Raw genomic sequence first — 25,548 nt, forward strand, 5'->3', positions numbered from 1 at the left:
GTGTTGGAATTGTTTTTAAGATGTTTTTAAATATGTTTTTAGTATTTTGCTGTGCTGGGCTCCTTTTGGGAGGAAGCGTGGGATATAAATTAAATGAATAAATAAAACAATATTTGCCCCCTCCTCCACACACACAATATTTGAAATTTTTGTACACATGTGCACAAGCAACTTGAATATTTGTGGTATTTACTTGACTGTGTCTGCCTATACCAAATTTCTAAATCATTTGTATAGAAGAGAAGAAATCAAGAAATTCTTACCAAGGTGTTATGGACCACCAGATGTTGACATTTATGGAAAAGCATTAAGGATCAATCCAGATTTCTTTGATCCCCATGGCTGATGAAGCCTATTAAAGTATTTCAGATCTGGTAGTGCATAATGGGTACCCTGCTAAACCAAACCTGGCTTAGTGCGACCTTGTGAGCATGTGGGCTCCTGGAAAAGAGATTGCAACCACTTTGCTCCTTCCCAGTTGTTCTGCCACTGTGCTGTGCTGAACTAATCCACGTTTCAGCGCTGCACAGGCGTGGGGAGCCATTGGACTTCCAGATGTTGCTGAACTACAACTCGCATCAGCCCCAACAAGCATCCACAGTGGCCAGGGATGGTGGGAGCTGTAGTTCAGCAGCATCTGGAAGGCCAAAGGCTCCCCACACCTGGCTTAGCAAGTCATCCAAACCCAGGCTGATTTAGCTCTTTCAAATAACATGCTGAGCCAGCCTTTCCCAACCGTTGGATCCCCCAGATGTTGCTTGACTACAATTCCCATAATTCCTGACCATTGGCCATGCTGGCTGCAGGCGCTGATGGGAGTTGTAATCCAATAACATTTGGGAAGTTGTAATCCAACAACATCTGAGGAAAGTCTTAGCAATCAATGCAAAACGACTGGGCTTTGCACCTTTTTGGCCTTGACTTTTTGGTGTAGCCTCTCCCCCGCCTTTATTCTTTTTTTTTTTTTTTGAGATAATATAGCTAGCCATGCCACAGACTATAAATTAACACATAATGAAGAGTTACTCTTGCAATTTGAAAAGGCAGTAAGAAAGTATTTGTTTCCATAGACTCTCATTTGAAAGAGTCTACAGTTTCTGAATGGGAATTCCTAATACGCTGGTTATGTTCAACTCTACTTGACCCACCCAGTTACATGGGAGCAGTTTAAATCCTGTGGAGGGGACTGTGTCATGAACGCGCTGCCGTACAAAGGACTTGATATTGGCAAGTACCAAATGAGGCGGAATTTATTAAAGGTCTGAATCCTGAGGAAAACAAGCTGGTCTTGTCTGTTAGTTATCATTGAAAACTGACGTGTTAGGATTGGCTTTATAAGAAGCTCTTTCAGACAACAAATGTAGCTATTAGGGACCGTGAAAGAATTGATTTTGGGCTTCCGAGTGCCAGCTCCTGATTCAGCGTTTCAGTTTTTGGAAAGAAAAGAATGAATCCTTTTGAAGATCCTCCTGAATTGTGTTCAAGCCTGCCTGAGGACAGAACATTACAGCAGTTTGATTCATTACTCTCCTTAAACATTTTTTTTGAAAAAAATTATGGCTGAGATGTTGATATCTCAATGGGTGTCTGGCTTGCTAAACCGTAAAGTTGTCTTTGAAGCTCCTGACAAGTCCGTGTTGCTTTATGAGGTGCCCAGGAGAGAAGGTGTGTCAGGATAAGAGGAGGAAAAAAGCAGGCTAGCCCCCATACACATTTGATGATCCTTCTGAGAGCTGGTGTGGATAGTGTTATACGTTGTGCGCGGTTCTTGCTGACCGTATTAAAAATGTATTGTAGATCCAGCTAGTTAACAAATGAATGAAATAAAAATTGAGGAAGTATTAAAACTCCACCTTTGTGCCAGCTCTCTCCCGCTCTCTTTTTTTAAGTAAGTCAGTTACAGAAGTGGCTCAACCAGGCTTTGGAAAGGGACCTAGGAAAAGGGAAAATTCTCAGGTGAAAACATTAAAGAGTCTTGTGGCACCTTAAAGAAGACCCTTTTGTGTGTGTGTTTTGCTGTAACAGACTAACACGGCTACCCCTTTGGAAATTTTCACAGGCGAAGAACGGCCACCAAGAACATGCCCAAATTCAGTGCCTGGATTGTAAACCTGAGAGCCTGTTCTCTGTTGTTGTAGATAGCCGGGGCTGGGTGGGTCGTGGAGCACCAGCAGAGATGGAGATAGCATTTCCTGTGGCTGTTCTGGGTTGTGTTCTATTTCCTTTTTCTTGGCAAGGGTGCCTGCAGTAAAGTGCACTGCATGAAGAGCGTCATACTCTGGTGTCAAGCAGGATGCCATCCCAAGCCACATAGTGATGTTGCTTTTGAGTCTTGTAAGCGAGGGTATCGGTAGCAAGAGAGCGCCAGCGGGCCAGGGATTCAGTTGTAGAGACTGGAGTCTGTGCAGCAGCCCTCCTGCTTTCCTTCCCGCTCCCGCCGCCCCTGATGACAAATAATGCATTGAGCCGAAGAACTTACAATTTTGTACACCTGGACTTCTCCCCTTAGTTCCTTTTAAAGGAGCCCTGTTCATTTATTAATTTTATTCTTTAAAAGAAAATTACTCCACACTTCTATCATGTGTTCAAGATAGCTTACAGCAAAAGGAGAACTATCGGGTTTATTGCATTGAATCCTTTCTGTAAACCTCTTTTGTGAATTGATTTGTGGCTGTTACTAGATCCAAATGTGAGTGTAGGTTTGTGTTTGACGTTTGTACTTTGAAAATTTACAAAAGAAAATAATGAAAAAACAATAATAGACTGAGCAGAAAAACTACCTGAATAAAATGTAAAAAGTAGCAACAGAAACGGCAGCAGTAAAATAAGGAAAAGATGATAATACCCAATCAGACAAAAGCACAGGAGAATAAAATAGTATTTACCTGACACCTCAGTGGTAATAAGGAAGGCACTAGGCGGAGTTCTCTGGGACAGGTTTTCAAATATGAGAAGCCATTGTTGGGAAAAGGCTCTATCTCCATTTGGACCCTGTCTAGCACCCAAAGACTGGGATAGTGGCAAAGGGAAAGATGTCTTTTTCGTGTGTTGGTTCCAAGTCATTTAGAGCTTTAAGGGTCAAAACCCAACCTTTGAACTGTGGCCAGAAACAAACTGGTAGCTGGAGCAGAGGTTTCTACTCACTCAGGCAGATGCGTTGGTTGATGCAAGGCCTTTTCAGTAGCTACAGTGTGCCCAGACTGCTGGAAAGCAGCTGCCCAAGGCATGCGCCTGCTACTCAGATTAAATCTGATCCTTTCAGGAAGGCTTTGGAGTAAGTGTTTCATCTCTGCTGGCAGTTACTGGGCACTTTTCAATTTCTCTCTGACCTCTGCTATTCTTAAATTTTGTAGGCTTTTTTTGTTTTGTTTTGTTCCTGTTTTTAATTGACTGTTGTTAGCTATCTTTTGGAGGAAAGACATGCTAATCAATGTTAACTACCGTGCTGCCAAATTCTGACATTTTGGAATGCTTTTCAAAGGTAGCTTTGCACATTAATGCATTAAGGAGCCACTGCTTCCCACGAGAGCCTTCCGGGGACCGTTGCTGGTTTTCTGAGGCTCTTCTTTATGTTCCCTGCCTCCCCCAACTGGCAGATTTTAGATGGGCAGGGATGCTTTCATGGTGACACCCAGGATGAAGAAGCACCTCCCAGGAGAAGTTAACCTGAGCCCCTTTGGTGGCCTGATTTAAGCAGTCTTTGAACACACATATATTCCAGCAGGCAGACTCATAGGAACGTAGGAAGCTGCTGTATACAGAGTCAGACCACTGGCTCATCTAGCTCAGTACTGTCTACACTGACTGGTAGCAGCTCTCCAGGGTTTCAGGCAGGAGTCTCTAACAGCCCTACTTCTAGATACCATTGGGGATTGAACCTGTGACCTTCTGCAGGCAAGGCAGATGCTCTACCACTGAGCTACGGCCCTTCTTTTCAAGATTCCATTCCTCTTAATCTGTATCTTATTTGCTGGTGCTTTTGATTTGCCAACTTTTAACATTTGCACGGCCTTGTCTTCTCGTTAGGATGGTTTAATTTCTTTATTGTGAGGATTGCATAGATCGTTTTATCTTGTGATGCACTGGCATTGCAAGTGCCCTTGAATATCACTGATGTAGAAAGACGGGCTATACATTACAGTAGGGCCCCACTCATACGGCAGGTTATGTTGGCATGAGGCCTAGTAGTTTTCCATCAAGTCTGCAAAACTGTAACTAGGGGGAGTTATGTCGTAGCCCAGTCTGGGAACGGGCTGCCAAGGTCGTTGCTATGGTAACCATCTGATAGACTGGGAAAGTTCTAACAGAGTCTGTAAGTTGTGTCTTCTGAATATTGCCTCTGAACTGAGAGGTTGTCTTTTGTGTTTACCTTTGGAGAGAGATGTACCAGAGGGGGGGATGACTGAAGAAACTCTACATGTATTTACTCTTAAGCCTTAAGCCATAATGTCTTAATAAAAGACTCTTAACATGCTCTAATGCTCTGAAGAAGTTTCTTGCTCAACTTAACTCCAACGTAATGTATGCTGTTTCACGCAACAACGCTCACATGCCAACAGGGGTTATGGGCCCAGATCCACAGCGCATTACACAGGAGTAAGTTGCTGGTCTGAACAGCAGACGGAGTTCCAGAGAGGGCAGCTTGATTGATTGAACCAGACGGAGGTGAGCAACATGGCTGTAAACCTGTCTGGGGGAGGCTTGCCGATGGAACGACTTAATGAAAAGAATTATGGCAGCTGGAAGCTGAGAATGCGGGCTTTGCTAGTAAAAGAAGATTTATGGGAAGCTATTGAAGGTACACCCCCTGCACCCCTTTCAGCGGCTTAGACTAGGAACGATGAGCGAGCTCAAGCTTTTATACTTCTGGCTCTATCAGACTCTCAACTGCTACACGTGAGGGATGTTACAAACGCCAAACAGATGTGGGACCGGTTGGAAGGCATTCATGTGCAACAGACTGCGGGATCTAGATTGTGTTTGGCACGGAAGCTTTATCAAATGCGCTTCACGGGTGAGTGCGACATGAGTGAGCATCTCACGGAATTCGGACGCCTGTTTGCTGAGCTGACAGACCGAGGCATCGAACACTCTGAACTTCAGAAGACCTATCTGATCCTGGCTTCGCTCGATGGGACTTGGAATAATATGGTCATGGCTTTCGAAGCCATGCCTGACGGAGGTTTGAATGTTGCGTTTATTAAGGAAAAGCTGACCCAAGAATGGCAGCGGAGACAGGAGGCGAAAAGAGCCGAGTCGATGGAAGCTGTCAGGAGGCAAGAGGTGAAAAATGCTGTGCCGAAGGATAATAAACAGGAGCAGCAACAGAGGCTGAAGGCTTGTTTTATTTGCGGAGATCGACGGCATCTACAGCGGGAATGTCCAGTCCAGCGAAACTCCAGGGACGGAGGCTTGAAGCAGGGAAGTGTGAACTTTGTTTGTAAACAGAAGTCTCAAGATTTACGACCTATTGACTGGCTGCTTGACAGCGGGGCAAGCCATATATTAATCAAAGACAGAAGTTTGTTTTACACGTCTACAGATGAGCAGGACTTTGTGCACCTGGCAGATGGATCACGGAAATCTGTGGAAGCTAAAGGTCTGGTGAAGTTTGACAAGCTTGGAATAATGTCAGAATGTTTGTTTGTTCCGGAATTGGCTCATAATATTTTATCAGTTAGAAAACTGGTGAGTTGTAATTATTCAATTTTGTTTCACAAAGACCAATGTTTTGTAATGAGGGGAGATCAAGTGTGCATGCAGGGAAGCCTGAATGATTCACAGTTCGTAATAAAGAGCAGTCAAGCAGGGTGTGCTGTGTTAAATGCTGAGGCACAGGTACATCAGGGCTGCGTCCATGAATGGCATCAAAGGCTGGGGCATGCAAACCTTGACACGATAAAGAAAACCCCTTTGCACAGTGAAAACATGCGTTTAAAGGATTGTGGACAGTTAATGGATTGTGATGCATGTAATAAAGCTAAAATAACTATTGCACCAATAAACTGGGAGGCTGAGAGAACCACAACAGCTCCCTACCAGCTAGTTCATGTTGATTTATCAGGGCCAATAAATGCTTCACGAGGAGGTGCGAAATTCTTCATGGTACTGGTAGATGATTTTTCAAGATTTTGTCATGTTTTTCTGTTAAAGCATAAAAGTGAAGCTGAGCAGAAGCTGAAACTGTTCATTAAGAGAATCGAAACTCAACACGGCGTCACGGTGGGGGCTATACGCTCGGACCAAGGTGGGGAATTCACGAATAAGGCATTGAGTGACTTTCTGGAGAGTAAGGGAATAAACCAGAATTTCACTGCTCCATTTAGCCCGTTTTCCAATGGAACTGCTGAGAGAAAAAATAGGGTGCTGCAGGAAGCAATGAGAGCCATGCTGATGGATTGCAGTTTAGGGAATTCTTTCTGGGCAGAAGCAATTCTTTATGCGAATTATATTCACAACAGGGTGTTTACACAGTGCACTTGGAATGTCTCCTTATGAGAAACTTACTGGCAGAAAGCCTAAAATAGAACACATTCAAAAATTCGGGGCAAGGTGCTGGATCCACATTCCACAGGGGAAAAGGAGGGGCAAGCTTGCGCCCAGAGCACGGCAAGGTTTTGTTTTGGGATTTCAGAATGCGTATTTCAGAGTTTGGTGTCCAGAAACACAGCAGTTAATTCTGAGCAGAAGCATTAAAGTCTCAGAAAAACCTTGGGATCAAAGGGAAACAGTTATTCTTACAGGAACAGATGACACACAAACACGAACACAAGCACAGACATTTAAGCCAAATCTTGACATTAAAGTGGAAGGCACACAAATACCTCTCAGAGATGCTTTGAATGAGCTCATTTGTGGGAAACGAAGATCAAAGAAACAAAAAGCTGAGGAAATGGAAGATCCTGGGCATGCGGTGCCAAGCACAAGCACAAGTACAAGCACAAATGGGGGGGCAGACAGAGCCGAAGCTCTGGTTCCTTTAAGACGCTCTACAAGAGCAAATTTAGGCAGACCGCCTGAAAGATTTACTGTGGGATTAATAACAAGTCCTGGAATGAATAAAGTTGTAGAAATGGATCCTGAGACACTTTATTTGACATGTGTTCAACCAAAGTTTGAGTGAATAAAGTTTTGAACTGTACTGAGATGTAATTTTGAACTGTACTGAACTGAAAATGTATGATGCAATGTACTGAAATGTATTGCAAGAGGTATTGTAGAGGTATTGTAGAAATGTATTACTGTATGACTATGTATTGTGGAGATGTATTGTTGAGATTTTTTTTGTAATTGACAGACATGATGGGAAAAAGGGGGGCTTGTTGGCATGAGGCCTAGTAGTTTTCCATCAAGTCTGCAAAACTGTAACTAGGGGGAGTTATGTCGTAGCCCAGTCTGGGAACGGGCTGCCAAGGTCGTTGCTATGGTAACCATCTGATAGACTGGGAAAGTTCTAACAGAGTCTGTAAGTTGTGTCTTCTGAATATTGCCTCTGAACTGAGAGGTTGTCTTTTGTGTTTACCTTTGGAGAGAGATGTACCAGAGGGGGGGATGACTGAAGAAACTCTACATGTATTTACTCTTAAGCCTTAAGCCATAATGTCTTAATAAAAGACTCTTAACATGCTCTAATGCTCTGAAGAAGTTTCTTGCTCAACTTAACTCCAACGTAATGTATGCTGTTTCACGCAACAACGCTCACATGCCAACAGGTTAGGCTCCTGACCCCTGCCGAAAAGCGAATCAGCTGTAGCACAGGGGTCTGGAACCTAACCTGCTGATCGCACCGAAGGAGGAGAAGCTCAGCTGTAGCATGCTACAGCTGATCTTCTCCTCCGGCGAGAACAGCTGGAGAGCGGGGAGCTCCAGCCCCAGCTCCAGCTGATTGCCATGCTGGCACCGTATTAGTGGAACGCTGAAAAGCGGGGCACCGAGAAGCGGGCCCCTACTGTATAGAGATGAATAATAGGATAACCCAAGCTGTTGTTGAGTGGGTCTGCCTCTGTTTGGTGCGGTCTGCCCAGTGATGCCACAAGCCTTGTGGTAACATGCTGCAGGTTGGCCGCTGTGTAGTATCGGTCTGTTCAGCCCCTGGGAACCATTGAGAACTGGCGTGAGGCTGTTCTGGCCTCAGATTATAATGTTGCGCTAGCTGCAGTCCCACTTTGATCTCACAGCAGGTACTCAAAATGTAATGTTCAGAAAAGCACACCGTCAATGTGAGGCCATTTGCTCTCACAGTTTCATTGGTGTGACTCAGACGTTCTTATAATAACCATGAAAATTGTAACTTTTAAAAAGTATATTTCTGTTTGAAATCAGGTTATTTGTTCTTAAACTTACTTTGTTACAAATGTTATTCTGCAGAGATGTGGCAAACTGTGTGTGAGGGGAAAGTATTAGAAACGAAACACTGAGTTTTGCAATCTATAGTTGATCAGCGTTTTGACACAATCATAGATTATTAACACATCCTGTTTCTTGTCTTCTCCCAGGTCTGATGAAATTGAGATGATCATGACGGACCTTGAAAGAGCAAATCAGGTAGGATTTTTTTTAAGCCAAATTGTCTGTTGGATTGTAAAGGCAGCCTTGAAGTGTCACTTTTATCATGGGACTACAACTCCCATCAGCCCTAGCCTGCATGGCCAACAGTCAAGGATGATGGGAGTTGCAGTCCTGCAACATCTGGAGGGTCGCGCAGGTTCCCCATTCTTGTTTTATCGGATGGGCCCTTTCTGGTTTTAGCCACAGTATTCTGTCCCATCTCCACAGCAAATCTCAGCGTCCTAAGTTTGGGACTGGTGCAAATGTTAACAGTTCTGATTGCTGAATGCAATTGGCTGCGGGCCAGGGGATCACGCTCAACTGCCCCCACCCTGTGGCCACTTCCTCCTGGTGCGTCAGTTCCTACCGTGAGCGAAATCAAGAGGCTGAAGCCCGTGCTTCAAATCCTGGTTATGTGGGTTTGCCTCAATCACGCTTGATGTCCCTGCCAATATAGCAGATGCAACTGAAGTTGGATCATTGGTCCATCTCAGCCTCTACTGCGAATTCTGACTGATAGCAAACACCCAAATCTGTTCTTAATTGCAGTTTAAAAAAAACAGTGGCAGGAATCCGGGCCACAGAAAGGATAAGCGTTGGCCAGGCGCTTCTGGATTTCCCACCACAGGCACCTCCCCAAAATGTCTTCAGCCACCCTCATCCCCATTTTCTCTACGAATTGAAGGACCAAGTCAACAAACCCCCAGCAAAGGAAGCTTTCTCCTCTGCAAAGCAGGAGAGAGAACCTGCAAACCATGTTTGTTTAGTGGCCTCATTTTAACAGTCAATTCATGTGCTTAAAACATGAAGGCACTGTTGAAGCCTAGCCTGAGGCTTGAGACGTGTCTGGGGTTTCATTCAGAGCTCTTGAATAAGAGCACGGCTGATTGCTGACTTAAATCAAGGCCTCTTAATCCACCTTGAAACATGCTGGAATTCGTATGTTGATAGAGCATCTCCCTTTCTCAGTGAAGTGGGTGTCCCGTGTGTGGACATTCTGGAACATAAACAGGAGGAGAGAGGTCAGACTGTGTCCCCAGAGAGAGGGCAGCAGGGATTTTTAATTTTTTTTATGAAAAGCCTTTGCTCCCTCCTTTCCAAATTCGTGAGCAGCAAGGATAGTGCATGACCCCACCCTTGCTGACAGCTAAGAACAGCATGCAGGAGCGAGCCTTCTGCACAGGTATGGGGAAACCAGCTCACCTCAGCCACAGCCAGCTTGGTCAATCAGTGGTTAGGGCTGATGTGAGTTGTAGTCCGGCACATCTAGAGGAGTGCAGATTCCCCACCCCTTGGTTTATGTATCAGGCTTGGACTTGAGAAATCCTTGGCTCTGCCACAGAGCGGACTGTGTCGTATTTATTTATTTATTTGCCACATTTTTCATAAAAGTATATCAAGGTGGCATTGCAACATACAAAAACATGATAGAATTAAAAACCAATAAAAACATTGTTAAAAGCAATGATAAGAGCATCCATCAGCACAGCATTGGTTGGGGGGAAAAATCATATTAAAAGGCCTGTCTAAAAAGTTCAGCTTTCAGGAGACGCTTGAAAGAAAGAAGGGATGGTTCCTGCTGATCCTCCATTGGTAGGGAATTCCACAGGGCCTGGCCTGCCAACCAAAACTCAGGGGCATGAGGAACCACTAAGAGTGCCCTGTCAGAAGATCTTACTGATGGAGATGGAAAATAAGGAGTCAGGCCCAAGTTGTTTGTTGTTGTTCTGTGCCTTCAAGTCAATTATGAGTTATGGCAACCCTGTGAATCAGCGACCTCCAAGAGCATCTCTCATGAACCATCCTGTTCAGATCTTGTAAGTTCAGGTCTGTGGCTTTCTTTAGGGAATCAATCCATCTCTTGTTTGGCCTTCCTCTTTTTCTACTCCCTTCTGTTTTTCCAAGCATTATTGTCTTTTCTAATGAATCGTGTCCTCTCATTATGTGTCCAAAGTATGATAACCTCAGTTTCATCATTTTAGCTTCTAGTGACAGTTATGTTTAATTTGTTCTGACACCCAATTATTTGTCTTTTCTGCAGTCCATGGTATGCACAAAGCACTCCTTGAACACCACATTTCAAAGGAGTTGATTTTTCTCTTATCAGCTTTTTTCACTGTCCAACTTTCTCATCCATACATAGAGATCGGAAATACCATGGTCTGAATGATCCTGACTTTGGTGTTCAGTGATACATCTTTGCATTTGAGGACCTTTTCTAGTTCTCTCACAGCTGCCCTCCCCAGTCATAGCCTTCTTCTGATTTTTTGACTATTGTCTCCATTTTGGTTAATGACTGTGCCAAGGTATTGATAATCCTTGACAAGTTCAATGTCCTCGTTGTCAGCTTTAAAGTTACATAAATCTTCTGTTGACGTTACTTTAGTCTTTTTGACATTCAACTGTAGTCCTGCTTTTGTGTTTCCTCTTTAACTTTCATCAGCATTTGTTTCAAATCACTACTGGTTTCTGCCAGTAGTATGGTATCATCTGCATATCTTAACTTATTGATATTTTTCCCTCCAATTTTCACACCTCCTTCATCTTTGTCCAATTCCACTTTCCGTATGGTATGTCCAAGTTGTTTACGCTTTGTGAATTAATGCAAGTATTGGGCCAGTCCCTAGAACTGTTGATAAAATAAGGCCACACACACAAACACACATTTGGTGTCCTTCCAGTGGGGAGCTGTGATTGGCTAGGGTTCCATGTAGGGCCCTTTCAGATTTAAACACCATGCAACCTCCAGAGGGGTCAGGGCCTAGCAGGCAGAATCCCACTCACCAGTCTCACTGCGGATGTTTCTTGTGAGCATCTCTCCTTAGCCTCAGCCTAACCTATGCCTCAGTGCTTTTCTCAGGATAAATTATGCCACAGTGGATTCCTTGGAGGGTGGAAAGGGAAACGTGTTTTGCAGCTTGAGATTTAACTTTCAATAAGCTTTTTATTACAAAATGGCATGAGCTTCCTGGGAATAAGGGCAGGATAAAAGTGTTATTGTGTTCTTTAAAAAAAAAACACAATAGTTTTTATTGTTTGTATTGAATTTTAATTGTTGCATTTGTTTTGTGAGCTGCCCAGAGAACTTATATTATGGGACACCTATATATTGAAGGTGTGCTGAAGCAGGACAAGGAGATTGCAGAGAAGTTAAATGAATTTTTAAATCTGTCTTCACAGTGGAGGATATAGGGCAGATCCCTGTGCCTGCACTAACTTTTGAAGGAAGGGAGTATGAGGAACTGAGGCAGATAGTAGTGATGGATGAATGGGTGGTAAAATAGCAAATGTAATTTAATGTGAGCAAGTGTAAAGTGATGCATGTTGGGGCAAACAAGATATCTTAACTTCACATATATGTTCATGGGGTCTGAACTGGTGGGTACTGACCAGGAACGAGACCCTGGCGTCGCAGTGGATAGCTCAGTGACGATGTCGGCCCAGAGTGCAGCGGCTGTGAAAAAGGCAAATTCCACGCTAGGGATCATTAGGAAAGGTATTGAAAATAAAGCTGCTGATCTCATAATGCTGTTATACAAACCAAAAGCTGCTAGCCACGATGGCTGTGCTCTGCCTCCACAATTGGAGGCTGTATCCTTCTGAATTCCAGTTTCTGGAAACCCGGGTGCGGGGGAGTGCACTTGCGCTATCAGAGCATCTGGTTGGCCACTGTCAGAACAGGACGCTGGACTAGATAGGCCACTGGCCTGACCCAGCAGGGCCCTTCTTACATTGCTATTTTGTAACATTTGGTTAATAATAAATGATGATGATGATAATGATGAATGGTCATGCTGCATTGATTAAAAAAAGGGGGGTAGTCCTCCAGATGTCAAACTGCTCCTCACATCACCCCTAACCATTGGCCATGCTGGCTGGGGCTGATGCGGTGTGCAGTCCCACAGACTGATCGGGAGAGCACCCCATTGGCTACCCATGGAGTAAACACAGCCAGTCTTGTCTGCTGTCTAGCTTGCACGCTTCACATGATATATGTGTGTGCAAGAGATATAGAGAGAGAAAAACAGCTGTGGAGGAAGGAGACTTGACCAAAAAAACCACCCACACACACACACATGGTGCTTGTTTTGGGCAAAGCAGGCTGAGGCTCTCTTAATTCAGCATTTACTCGTGAGAATTATTCCCATGAGGAATCTTGCAGCACAGCCTGCTTTGGCTGGGAGTACAGAAAGGCAATTGAATCAAAGGGTTCCATTTCCACTTGCATTCATCCAGCCTGGGAAATTCAGTGGGCCGCAGCGTTTGTGTCAGCGGGGGATTCCTTGCTCCTAGCGTTAAATTACTGTCATAATCGCTCAATTATTTCTTCCTTGTACTGTTTAAAATAAAAATCCATCGCATTCTGAGGCTCCCCCCCCCCCGCATCACTTATTAGGTTGAGTGTTTAGGAAAATCAATTATACTCAGTCAGGCATGAATTGATGAATGTTCGTGCAATAATTGCCAGTTGTTAAATCAAATATACATTCTCTCCCTCTTCTTCCAAAAAACCCCAAACCTTTAAAAATGTACCCTTTTCATTTCCTTCAGAGGGCAGAGGCAGCTCAAAGAGAAGCCGAATCCTTGAGGGAGCAACTCTCCTCCGCTAACAAATCTCTCCAGCTGGCTACCCAGATCCAGAAAGCACCCGACGTGGTAAGAGGCCGCAACGCTGAGTCAAGTCGCGCCCATTTCCCAAATGTTTGCCGCTGAGCTTTCTTGAGCTTTGGTTTGGGACAGAGCTGCTATTTTCAGCTGCAGCCAGAGCCCTGTTCCTTTTAATCGCCCGTCCCCTTATGCCGGCTTCAAGTACAGCTGCTCATTGTGTTGAGCTCTGCAGCAGGGGCATTGATGGTGGGGGGCAGGACAGGCGTGAACAGCCTTGCCTTTTTTCATAGGGGAACTGTAAGGTAAGGATCATTCATTTGGAACTGACCCTCCTCGTGCTTTGTCTTGTAATAGATTGCAGAGGGGGAAAAACCCAGGAGCGTGCTACACCCTGGAAGCTGCTTTAGTGCATTTATCTATAGGGTTACGTGCGTTTCAACACTGTGCCAGGTGATATATGGAGAGGTGGTAGAGCTGAGTCAGGAATTGTAAGAATCCACGCGAAAGCTGAAGCGGCATCATTTTCATTTTTTTAAAAAGTAAATTCCTAGACCTCATGGTTGTGGAGCACTCTAGCTGCCATTGTGTTGGAGCACTCTGTGGTTGTTATTGTTCTTTACTCATTCGTGCAAGTTCAGAGCAAAGTATGGACTGGTTTACATGTTACTAGGTGGAATATAGTCTGCATGTTTTTAATTATAGTTCTGTAAATACAGACTCTAGAGCAGCCTTTCCCAACCAGTGTGCCTCCAGATGTTGTTGGACCACAACTCCCATCAGCCTCAGCCAGCATTGCCAATGGTCAGGAAAGATGGGAATTGTGGTCCCACAACATCTGGAGGCACACTGGTTGGGAAAGGCTGCTCTAGAGACTTGATACTTCCTTGTGCTTTTAAAGAGCTGAAGATTCAAGGGAAATGGCAGGAATGTCCTAGAGGGGTGAGTGCCCCCACTTCCTGTCGCTGTGCTTCTCCTTTTGTTGGGGTTGGGTAGACTAATGTAGTTCAGCCTAGATATTTCTGTTAAGGGGGTGGCTGTCTGCCTGCCTGCCTGGAATGATCTTCTGGCTGCTGCCAAGCAGAACAAAGTGGCCTTCAGGTTCCTTTCAGCCCTGTAAACCTGCGGTATTGGGAGGGCGGCAATCCTGATGCCCTGTGTTTTCCACATATATTCTGCCTAAAGGATAAAAGCTCTTTGGGCACATACAGGAGAGAGCTGAGCAACTCTGGCAGCTTGTTCCTGAGATGCTGAGGCTGGAGGTAGCCACCATGAAACTGGGTACAAGCTTTGAATGAAAAGGACTAAACAGAAGCTATTACCAACGATCTCGGGTGCAAAGGGAGGTGCCTGCAGGGTGGAGCAGCCCCAGCACTCGCCCCCAGAACTGCATTAATGACCTGTTGATGCGGTGCCCGCTGTGGCCTGCTCGGAAACAGCAGGATCTGGAGGAATCCCACTTTCCATCACAGTACCTTATTTGGCCCGTCAGGCAAATTTGCTAAGAGTCTATAGTCCAAAACATGGCTGGCTATTGAGTAATAATACGTGAAAATCAGCTCTATGTAGCCCCTTTCCTCTTATTAACAAAATCAATAAACTCAAAAGGTGCCCCCGAGGAAAGAGGAAGTAGATTTTCAAAAAAGATATTTAATATAACCTAAACCAAAACAAAACAACACAGATGGCACGCCCAATCTTTAAAAGGCATTTTCTCCTCTTGGGAGGGAATGCCCCATCCGAGACAAAGCCTTCTCCACCATAAGCATGCATCTTCTACAAAGAAAGTATGCTTCTTGATTCAGGAAATATGTGCAAATATAATTGATCGCTTAATCAACTAGAACTCAAACGATCAGTCGGCTGAGATGTCTTTAACTGTATGATCCTGCCGCAAATTAAAGCGTACAAGTCAAATTAAACAGAACAAGAAGTTGCATGCTTATTCATAGATAAAGAGATATTCTGGAAGAGCACCTCATAGAGGGCATTTCAGAGTCTAGACACCACCGCAGTTTCTGTCTCTTGTGCTCACCCAGCAGATGTCCATCAATGATAAGATACAAGGGGAAAGGCCTGCAAAGCCAACGCTTGGACAGATTCATACAGGAGAAGGCAGTTCTTAAAATTCCTTGCTCCTAGAATGTTTAGGGCTTTAAAGATGATGGCTAGCTCTTGAGTTGAAGCCCAGAAGCAAATAGATAGCCAACAGAAACAGAAAAGGACTGGAAATACATGCCCTGTTCTCCAGGCCCTGGCCATTGCTTTTGGATCCATGGAAGTTTTCAGCCTGGCTTCAAGGGCAGCCCCTCGTAGAGAGCATTTCAGTAATGTAACCTATTAAGCTTGAAATATTTTGGCCACCCTTTTCAACCAACAGTTTTTCATGCCTTTCAGAAGCAACCAAAATAAACAAGAGAGGGGAATAGATTCTCTTGAGGCTTGAGTTGCCTCTCTCTGCTATGTCCGTTAACCTCTTGCCTCGACCATAATTTTGAATGCATCACAGGTATTCTTTGCCATGCCACTTTGTCAGTGTGTGGATTCCTCTCTGTTCCTCTTTCTCCCTCCGTCCCACCCCCTTGTCTGTTAGGAGCAGGCCATCGAGGTGCTGACCAGATCCAGCTTGGAAGTAGAACTGGCTGCAAAAGAGCGCGAAATAGCTCAGCTGGTGGAAGATGTGCAGAGACTCCAAGGCAGCCTCACCAAGCTCCGGGAAAATTCCACCAGCCAGATCTCCCAGCTTGAGCAGCAGCTGACCGCCAAGAACAGCACCCTCAAAGTAAGGTGTTACCCCCATGCACGGTGCTCTGCTCACTTTGCGCTGCCTTTCTTTTGGGGTGGGACTGAGGCGCAGACGAGAACATCAGAAGGGCCCTGGTGGATCAGGCCCAAGGCCTGTCTGATCTGGCCTCCTGTTTCCCACAGTGACCAACCAAGTGTCTCTGGGAAGCCCTCCAGCAGGGCTTCACCACAATAGCCCTCTCCCACTTCCTTTCCCCGGTGACTCTGATCCGTATGTGTAGGATAGAGGCATAGTGACAAGCAGCCATTTATGCCTGCAGTGCTCTTGCTTTCTTTGTTCCTGGTGCAGCATTATCGAGCTCCTTCCAGCTCTGCAAGTTAATTTATTTTTAACCTTAATTATCCTCCCAATGTAAGTGACACTTTCTCGTTGGACTTATTGCAGTGGTTTCTAGGGAATCACATTTAAGACGCAGATCCATTTTGTTGGAAATATTGCTAAAGCAAGGGAAAGGGCATAAGGGTGTTTGTACTTACGACATTTATATTCCTCCTCTCTCCTCCATTGAGCTCAAAGCAGTGTGCTCCCACCTCCCATTTTATCCTCACAACAACCCTGTGATGTAGGCTGAGAGATCCTGACTGACCTAAAGTAACCCAGGAAGCTTCATGGCCTACCAGGGATTTGAAACTGGGTCTCTCTGGTCCTGGTCCACTCCTGATCACCACTTCACCATACCGGTTCATATGGATTCCATTGCCTCCCCAATCCAGCAATTTGGGCCCCTCCTGCAGGTTAGAATCCTGCTTTGCTCAACAAATAAATGTTCCTAGCCCTCAAGGAGCTCATGCTGCTCACTGGTTGTTGATTAGGAAACAGAGGTTATGAGCAACAGTATGCTTTACAAAGCCCATCTTGTGATTTGAAACAGGTCTGTTACGATAATTGCCATTGCTGCTTCTGGAATCTTCTGCAAGCTAAACACATTCACTACCCCTGACCTCTGGGTCATGTACCAGAGGAAGCTGCCTTTATAATTTTGGCCAGTCTTGCCTGCCCTGTCTGGCAGCATCATTGGATTATGGGTGAGAAAGACAGTCGGAGCTTTTACTGTCAGCATAACATTGGTTGTCCGCTGTTAACGTGGATCTCCTGGTTCGACAGCAAGAATCAAAGCCGCTACATTTATTATGAGGAAAGGGGTTAAACACAAAGGGATGCCACTTTCCCTTTTGAATGCGGGCCATCCAAAAATATTATGTAATTATTTGATGCAGGCCTTAAAAACAGAACCTGGGAGAGGACACATTTTCGGACCTTGGTTGCCTTATCTCCTTCAGTCTTTATACCTTTTAAGTAGGCTAGTAAACTTAGATTGCTTCTTGATCAGGTGGCTTTTTCTGAGCTGCTGCATGAGATCGGCTTCCCCAAGCCCACTCCAGCTACTGCATCATTTCCAAAGCTCCCAGAGGGTGTATTTTTAGACCTTGCGTGACATTAGAAACATGCCTTTTATTTTGTCTGAAAACTAACTGAGTCGATCCTTAGAGCCAGATATTAGTTCCTCCAGATTGTCTCACAGCTTGAACCTTTTGTTCCACTTTGCATTTTGCTGGGTTCTTCCAGACAATTACTATGCTAATCTCTTTCCACAACTGTTGCAGTCAGGGGGAGGCATTCGGGTACATAAAAGGACAGATCGCACACAGAGTGGGAAGGCACCATTGTCCCTCTCAGAGGCCTTTTTGGAGGAGAAGTCCCTCCCTCTATGCATCAGTTTGTAGGTTTCCCCTTTTTCTGCGTTGGTGGGCATCATATTTGTTTGAATGCAAAATGCTTCCGTCTCGGGAATGGGCCAAAGATGTTTGGGGAGATGGTCTGTGAGGCTGAGAATGGGTGGGAGAGGTGAGGTAGCAGGTCAGAGAGATATGAGGAAATAATGGCCTATTTCCTTTATTTTTTAATTTTTGATCCCACCCTTCCTCTGGCCGCTGCCACGTTCCTCCTCAGACTCTATGGCATGCCTTTAGATTGTAACTAAATTGTGGTGTAGTGGTTAAGGTGTTGGACTACGACCTGGGAGACCAGGGTTCGAATCCCCACACAGCCACGAAGCTCACTGGGTGACCTTGGGCCAGTCACTGCCTCTCAGCCTCATTAAAACCCTATTCATAGGGTCGCCATAAGTCGGAATTGACTTGAAGGCAGTCCATTTGCATTTACAACAGGAGTACTGGAGCATTGTTGTCTTGTTTAAAGGGGAATTCTAATCTAATGGAGGTGTGGTATAAATTGAAGCAAGGCAATCTTTAATTCAAAACACGTTTGTCTTCGTCTCCAGCCACTGCCAGAATGTGGCCCCACCTAGAGATTACCACCTAGGAACTGAGGACCTCAACAAAAAAAGGGTTTCACACCCCTGGTCTAGTGGATTCAGGGCAGAGGTCTTTCCCAACACCCATAGATCCTTCAACTCAAGATGCTGGGGACTGAATCTCCCCATGGCGTTTCGGCACCAACCTTTATTACCGTGTGTGAGTACGCGCGCACACACGCACACACGAGACCTTGAAAGTCCCAGTGGCGCTGTGGTTCAAGCATCCTTCCCCAGCTTGGTGCCCTCCAGATGTAGATCAACCCTCACCAGCCTCAGCAGTGTCGCCAGTGGTTAGGGATGGTGGGAATTGTAGGCCAACAACATCTGGAAGGCACCGGGTTGGGGAAGGCTTGGGACTGCAGAGACCCAGGTTCAAACCTGGGAAGGGCTGGAGCTCAGTGGGGGGGGGAGCGCCTGCCTGGCATGCAGAAGATCACAGTTCAACCCCCGATGGCATCTCCAGACAGGAGTGGGAGAGGCTCCCTGCCTGCAACCCTGCAGGAGCCGCTGCCAGTCAGTGAAGACAGTACTGAGCTAGGTGGACCCATGGACTGGCTCAGCATCACGCAGCTTCTTTCCAGCCATGACAGAGGGGTGATCTTGGGCTGTCTCTCAGCATAACCTACTTCACAGGGCTGTTGTAAGGATCAAAGCGAGGAAAGAACCGGATATCCTGGCTTGAGCTCAGTGGAGATACAATTGTAATAAATAAAGGTACACGGGAATTGACTGAATGGACCAATTGTCTGACTCAGAGGAAGAGGCAGCTACTTATCTTCCACAGTAGCCCACTAGAAATATAAAGAAAAGGAATCGTTATTCATTCATTCATTCATTATTTGATTTATATCCCGCCCTTCCTCCCAGCATATCTCTATATGTAGAGATAAGAGCTAGAGTAGTATAGTGGTGGAGAGATACAAGTTGCAAGTCCCCTGTTCAAATTTCATCTCAGCCATTAGGTGACCTTAAGCAAGGACCCTCCCCTCAGCTTTGCCACCTCCCCCTGCCCACAGGCACACGCTTTTTCAGCCTACCTTGCAGGGTTGTTATAAGGACTACTGAGTTAAGATAACCAAAGCACTGAAGACTGAGCCAATATAAGAACGCTTTACCATTCTTCTTATTTTTTCTACCTTTCTGATACAGACAGGACAAATAATGATTTAAATCAATAGATATTCTACACGTTGACTGATCAACGGACATAGCTTGTGCAGCTATGGGATTGGAGCTGGGTGGATGGGTGGGTGGTGGACCATGTGAAGGCCAGACAACAGCGTTTTAATCTAATCAAAATAATGTTTTGCCTTTTCTATTGTTTTTAAGCAACTGGAAGAAAAACTGAAGGTGCAAGCCGACTATGATGAGGTTAAGAAAGAATTAAAGTAAGTATACCTTGATGGTTGAGATTAGCCATTGCTTTTCTGATGATTTTGAACCGGGAACTAAATCGTGGCAGCCAAGGGAAAAACGTATCTTTTACCTAGTGAGTTATGGACACGTCTGTGGTTTTAAACGGTTTTCACTGTCACTTCACCACCATCTAAGGAATCTGAGAGTTGTGAGTGCCCTGAACTAATGTTCAGGAACTTCAGTTTCATTGTGAAATAATAGTTTCCATAAGAAAAGTCCTGCTGAGCTATACCAGCGTTCCACCTAGGTTAGTATCCTGTTGACTATCACTGATGGACAGAAGTTTAAGTAGGTGGAGCTTCCTCCTGCACCTTTGACTCTATTCTAGGAAAGGCTTTACCTCCTCAAAAGTCTGCAAGCTGTAGGAGCTGTTAGGAGCATGGCATTGAGCATTATGGCAGCTGTTTTTAGATGGATGGCTAGGCTCAGTAAGCCTCCCAGACACCCATCGTAAACTGAGGGGACACCCTAGAACATGCCCCAAGACAAAGGCTGGACAGATCAGGCTATTTCCAGCCCCATGGTCTCTTCCTCCTGCATTCATTCATTCATAAATTAAATTTCCGCATCATTGTGTGCTTTTTGTTTTTTAAAAAACCTCCTGAAAGTCACATTCTTACCATATTTTTGTTTTCAAAATAGGCATTTTTGAATGCACTTTAACCCTAAAGTTTGCAATGTAATATACGTGGGCTTCCCTTTTTGAGATGAGATTGCAGTAATTCAGAGTTCCAAAATCAAAGGATTAACTACCTTTTGGTCATTTATTAGTTTGGGAAGTGAAAACCAGCTTGGTTTGCTTGAATGCTGCAGAGACTACCAAATGAGCCAGTGGTGCGCTTGGTTTGTGCTGGAACAGGCTTTTAGTGTTGCAGCTCCAGCCCTCTGGAATTACTTACTAGTTGAAATCAGACCAGGCGACTAATGTCATGACGTTTATTTAAGAAGGCTTTTCCTGAGGTGTGACCAGTTATTTGTGAAATATTAATTGTATATCTGTAGAAATGGTGACATTGTTTTTAGAACTTGTATTTTATCTTGCTGCACGCTAACTTAGATGTCTTCAGGCTGTGAAGCAGTTTATAAATTTGTAAAGACAAAAAAATATGCAGACGGAATGATACCTGCCTGCATCCCTGCCCAGGGCTGCCTGCAACATTGTTTATTTATTAGATGTATATCTCTCCCTTCCTCTCAGTAGGGGCCCAAGGCTGTTAGCTGAGATATTTTGCATGTTTTTATTTTTCACATTTCATAGGCATTATTATGACCACGATGGCAATTCCTTGTTTTTGTTGGTTTGTTACAGTTTGTTTTCTGCTTCCCATATTTCCCTTCAAGTGTCGCACATACATTTAGATTGTTTCTGACAGTTTAAAATGTTATATCCTTATTAGCCTTTAAATTATGCTCAAAATGGGCCTAGTGGGGACTGCGTTATGCAGTGATTTAGAGGACATTTGAGAAAATGTTCTTACCTGATAACTAGTGTGAATAGTTATTCTATATTCATTATCAGATTATATTATTCCAAATAACAGTTGTTAAAGGTATCAGGGTGTTCCTGGAGAGCTGAAAATTACAATGTTAATGCTTATTAGAAGAGCTGTTATGAAAGGACGTAGGGGGAAATAACTTTCTTCTGCCTTTTTGCAGCATCTTGAAATCCATGGAGTTTGCACCATCTGATGGCTCCAGCATGCAGGTAATGGGAGTTGATTTTGGTTTCCTGGGGGCCAGGAGGTCATTTCTGAATGTCATCTTGGACTGAGAAAGGCTGTGCCTGTACTTTTAAACATGTTAAGAGTCTGAGGTTTTTTGAGTAAAGGGCTTTGACTTGGAAGGCCTGGGTTCAAATCTTTGCTCAACCAGGGAGTTAACTGTGTGATCTTGAGAGTGCCTTGTCAGTTTTCATTTCCAACACACAAACCTATATCTTGCATGGTTATGGTAAGGAAAAATGAAATAACAGAACAAGCTAAAGAAAATATTTGACACCAACTATTCTGTCATTCAGAGGAAAAGTTAAGACCTTCTCCCCCCCCCTCCCGGGGGGGGTTATTGAGCAATTTGTGGCTGATGTTCTGGTTTTGCTTATTCCTTTAACTGGATTGTTTGCTCCGCTTTGTATCTGATCTTCTTGTGGCGGTGGCTGTTTTAATTCTGTTGTTATTTCGATTCTAAACCGCTTTTGATATGGTGATAGAAAAGCGGCATGGAAAGATTGTAAAATGAATGCGTGAGTGAAGCAGAAGGTCCCTAGGAGTTCAAGTCTTTCCTCAGCCACAAGCTCCCTTCACGGCCCTCAGGTGAGCCCCTGCCTTGTGCAGGGATTGCAAAGATTCCTGAGCGAGGCCTGTGGATATTATCATATATTAAAGGGAGCTACAAATAGTAGCCAATAATTTATACAACAATATCCAACATTGCACACATTTACTAGTTCAGGAAGGAGAAATGAACAAAGATGATCCTGTTCAGTATGGAGAACTGCTACCATGAAATACAGATGAAAAATCTGGAAGCTGTCTGTATTTAGTCAGTAAAATCTACCAAGGCTGCAACTCACACACACCTCTCTCCACCCATGTGAGTGTGTGGACCCTTTAGTGAACAATAATTAACAAAACTAAGTCTGTTGCAATGTTATCCCACAGTTTTCCAGCGTTGTGGGGTGGTGGTGCATGATTCCATTTTATCAACCCTATGAGGTAGGTTCAGTTTGAGAGAGAGAGTGTGTACACTGCCAGAGAGCTTAATCACTGAGTGAGGATTTGAACCCAGCTCTCCCTGGTCCAAGACCAACACTTTCCCCACTACATTACACTGGCTCTTTACATGTATTATGTGTTGAACTTGTAACCAGCCCCCAAAATTTCAAACCTCCTTAAACACACAATTGAACAAAGAAACCTTTGTGGGGCACCGGCGAGGAGGGAGGGTAAGTATCTGAAACTTGTGATGTTGTCACATATTAATCTTGCCAGATCAAAGGTTACAAATTGGATTCTGGCATCTTTACTGCAAGTTGAAGCTGCTTCTCTGTGTACCAGGCATTTTATTATTTCCAGTGGGTTTCGATGATGGAGAGCTGTGCGCTGGGAAAGGGGAAGGGTCAGCTTTTGTGACTGATTTAATTTGTCCATTTTCTCCATAGCACTGAAACACAGTGTTTTCAAGGAAGATGCGCTGCGATAGCGCTGTGTCTAAAGGCAAACAGGTGTAAAGAAAAATGATTAATGGAGCACTTAAAATACATCTCCAGAGCTGATAAGCACCCTGCACCAGAAAACAAAGCAGCACGCTGCTGTAGATTATAGAGAGTGTGGTGGCAATCATACCAAAATATGGGTGGCAAATTCTAGGATGCCGGTCGCACAACACTTGCACCCTCCTAGATTCTACCCTGTGGGGCACTGCTCAGACCCTTGGCTCTTTGGCGGTTAACCCTGGACCAGCCCCTTGTTCTGTCTCTCCGTAGGATGCTGCTTCCAAACCGCTGGAGGTCTTGCTGCTGGAGAAGAACCGTCTGCTGCAGTCAGAGAACGCCACGCTCCGGATCACAAACAGTGACCTCAGTGGTAAGTGGATTGGGGGGCGGGAGGAGGTGGTGGTGGTGTGGGCATGAGGGAAAAGAAATGTATTCCTTTGGCTGTGAGCCTTTGTTTGCTCATCTGAAGGCGAGAACGGGGAGAGGAAAGGGAGACCTGAGCCCAACGCTAGTGCGTGACAGAGCGAGTAATGGAGAGCAAGGACCTTGAATCGTGTTTCATTCCTCCCCTCACCCTGCACCCTTTATACTGTATATAATAGAATAAGACTTGGAGACCTCAGAGAGAGTCTGAAGGTTGGGCAGGAGAAATGTTTCCAAATATTGTGATGAGCAGTGATGGATTCTGCCTTCCATGTCAGTAGCAAACCTGACAGTGGTACTAATTTCTCCACCATCAGCCCTTTCCCAGAACATAGATTAAAGCGGATTACAAAAGTAGGTTGTCTCGTATACTTAGCGAGTATGTCAGTCTGAATCCCTGCTATCTTACTTCCGTAGGTGGTGCATCTCAGTTTCTGATGTTTATTTCTTTCAGGGGTGGGGGTTGGGGTGTGTCTCACTTTTTTTAAAAAAATACATGGGTGGACTCCGTGCATTTGTGGAATTTCGATGTGCTTTCCCGGTTTGGGTTTCTGGAGCTGGTGACAAATGTGTAAATCACGCACGCGGGTGGTGAGCCCATTTTCCCAATAGTGTCTGAGCTACTCTTTGGCATTATTTGTTTTCTCTAATTTGACTTTCATCTAGAATTTATAAATGTTTGCTGCATTTGAGTTCAACCAAGGTCTGTTGTGGGGATGAAATGACTTGAATGGGAGAGGGGGTACCAAAGGGAATACTTTTTTTCTGTGTTCAATGAAAGACTATTATTATGATTTTTAAAAAACTGTATAACTGCACTTCATGTCATTGTTCTACTTTAATGTTTGAAGGGGGGATTCTCCAGGCTGCAACATACAAGAAAGGTGCAAACATGAAATGCATGTTGTTTGTCTTGGGGGCCTTGTTTGGCTTATTAAAATTTAAAGAACACAACAAAAACAAAAACCCAAACCACCTTCTTCATTGGCCCTTATTTTAAAAAAAAAAAACATGAAAAAAGCAAAACACAACCTGCACTTTTTTCCCTTTTGTGGGGCAAACTCTGCATTTTGGTCTTGGTTTTTCCCCCCCTTTTGATCCCCCATAATGCATTATGTTTGACCTTCCTTGTAGGGTCAGCCAGGAGAAAAGGGAAAGACCAGCCTGAGAGTCAGCGTCATGCAACTTTGCCGGCCTCCTCCCCTCCTCCTCCTCCTCAGTTGCCCCGCAATGCAGGGGAGCAGGCTTCCAATACTAATGGTACACACCAGTTCTCACCAACGGGTTTAAGTCAAGACTTTTTCAGCTCGTCCTTGGCAAGCTCCGGCTTACCCCTGGCTTCTACGGGAAAATTTGCACTAAACTCTCTCCTCCAGCGCCAGCTTATGCAGTCCTTCTACTCCAAGGCAATGCAGGATGCGGGAAGCACAACCATGATTTTTTCAGCAGGTCCCTACAGCACAAACTCCATCTCTTCCCAAAGCCCCTTGCAACAAAGCCCGGATGTCAACGGCATGGCCCCATCCCCCAGCCAGTCAGAAAGCACTGGCAGCGCCTCGGAAGGCGAGGAGATTGACACGGCCGAAATTGCACGTCAGGTCAAAGAGCAGTTGATCAAGCACAACATCGGGCAGCGGATCTTCGGACACTATGTCTTGGGACTCTCGCAAGGGTCCGTAAGCGAGATACTGGCTCGGCCCAAGCCGTGGAACAAGCTCACTGTGAGAGGCAAGGAGCCGTTCCATAAGATGAAGCAGTTCCTGTCCGACGAGCAGAATATCTTGGCGCTGCGCAGCATCCAGGGCAGGCAAAGAGGTGAGTGAGGCACTAGCCGCCAGCTTTCCTTTCAGTGTCTGTTTCTTGGTAGATGTGAGGCTCCGTCAAAAGGGCTTCCGGCACCAGGCGGTTGATGAGGTCCATTTGGTGTTCACCTTGGATGCCAATTATTCTTCGAGTGGCTGGAGAGGGTCTTGCTGGGAGTCAAGGTGAAATGGCAGAGTGGAAGATGGACAGCACAATCCAGAGGGGTGTTTACGTGTGCTGGCCCCACGCTAGATGTGGTTCCCATTCCCTTCCATTTCCGTGGGCCGATGCAGGAGAGCATTCCTGCGGATTGTGCCCTGTGTGTGTGAGTGCCGGGGTGGTGCCATTTTGATGTCCAGCTTGGGCCCCCAAACGTCTTGGACCTGCTCTGATTCTCTGGGCAGCTACAAAACAGGGTTT

The 25,548-nt window shown here is 45.0% G+C and overlaps 1 protein-coding gene across 9 annotated transcripts in view; it reads left to right on the forward strand.

Annotated features, from left to right (window-relative positions):
• The window catches only part of CUX1 (cut like homeobox 1), a 378,915-nt gene that overhangs the window by 236,465 nt on the left and 116,902 nt on the right, over positions 1-25,548 (forward strand). For 8 of the 9 annotated variants that reach the window (XM_061605172.1, XM_061605170.1, XM_061605174.1 and 5 more), the window contains 7 exons: positions 8,496-8,544; positions 13,099-13,203; positions 15,746-15,934; positions 19,605-19,663; positions 21,348-21,396; positions 23,173-23,272; positions 24,460-25,140. In XM_061605172.1, the coding sequence (XP_061461156.1) occupies positions 8,496-8,544; positions 13,099-13,203; positions 15,746-15,934; positions 19,605-19,663; positions 21,348-21,396; positions 23,173-23,272; positions 24,460-25,140 (1,232 nt within the window). The remainder of the gene's footprint in view (positions 1-8,495; positions 8,545-13,098; positions 13,204-15,745; positions 15,935-19,604; positions 19,664-21,347; positions 21,397-23,172; positions 23,273-24,459; positions 25,141-25,548) is intronic. The other variant, XM_061605178.1, reaches the window with a different exon arrangement.

Source organism: Rhineura floridana, chromosome 21 (genome assembly GCF_030035675.1).
Source record: "Rhineura floridana isolate rRhiFlo1 chromosome 21, rRhiFlo1.hap2, whole genome shotgun sequence".
Lineage (NCBI taxonomy): Eukaryota > Metazoa > Chordata > Lepidosauria > Squamata > Rhineuridae > Rhineura > Rhineura floridana.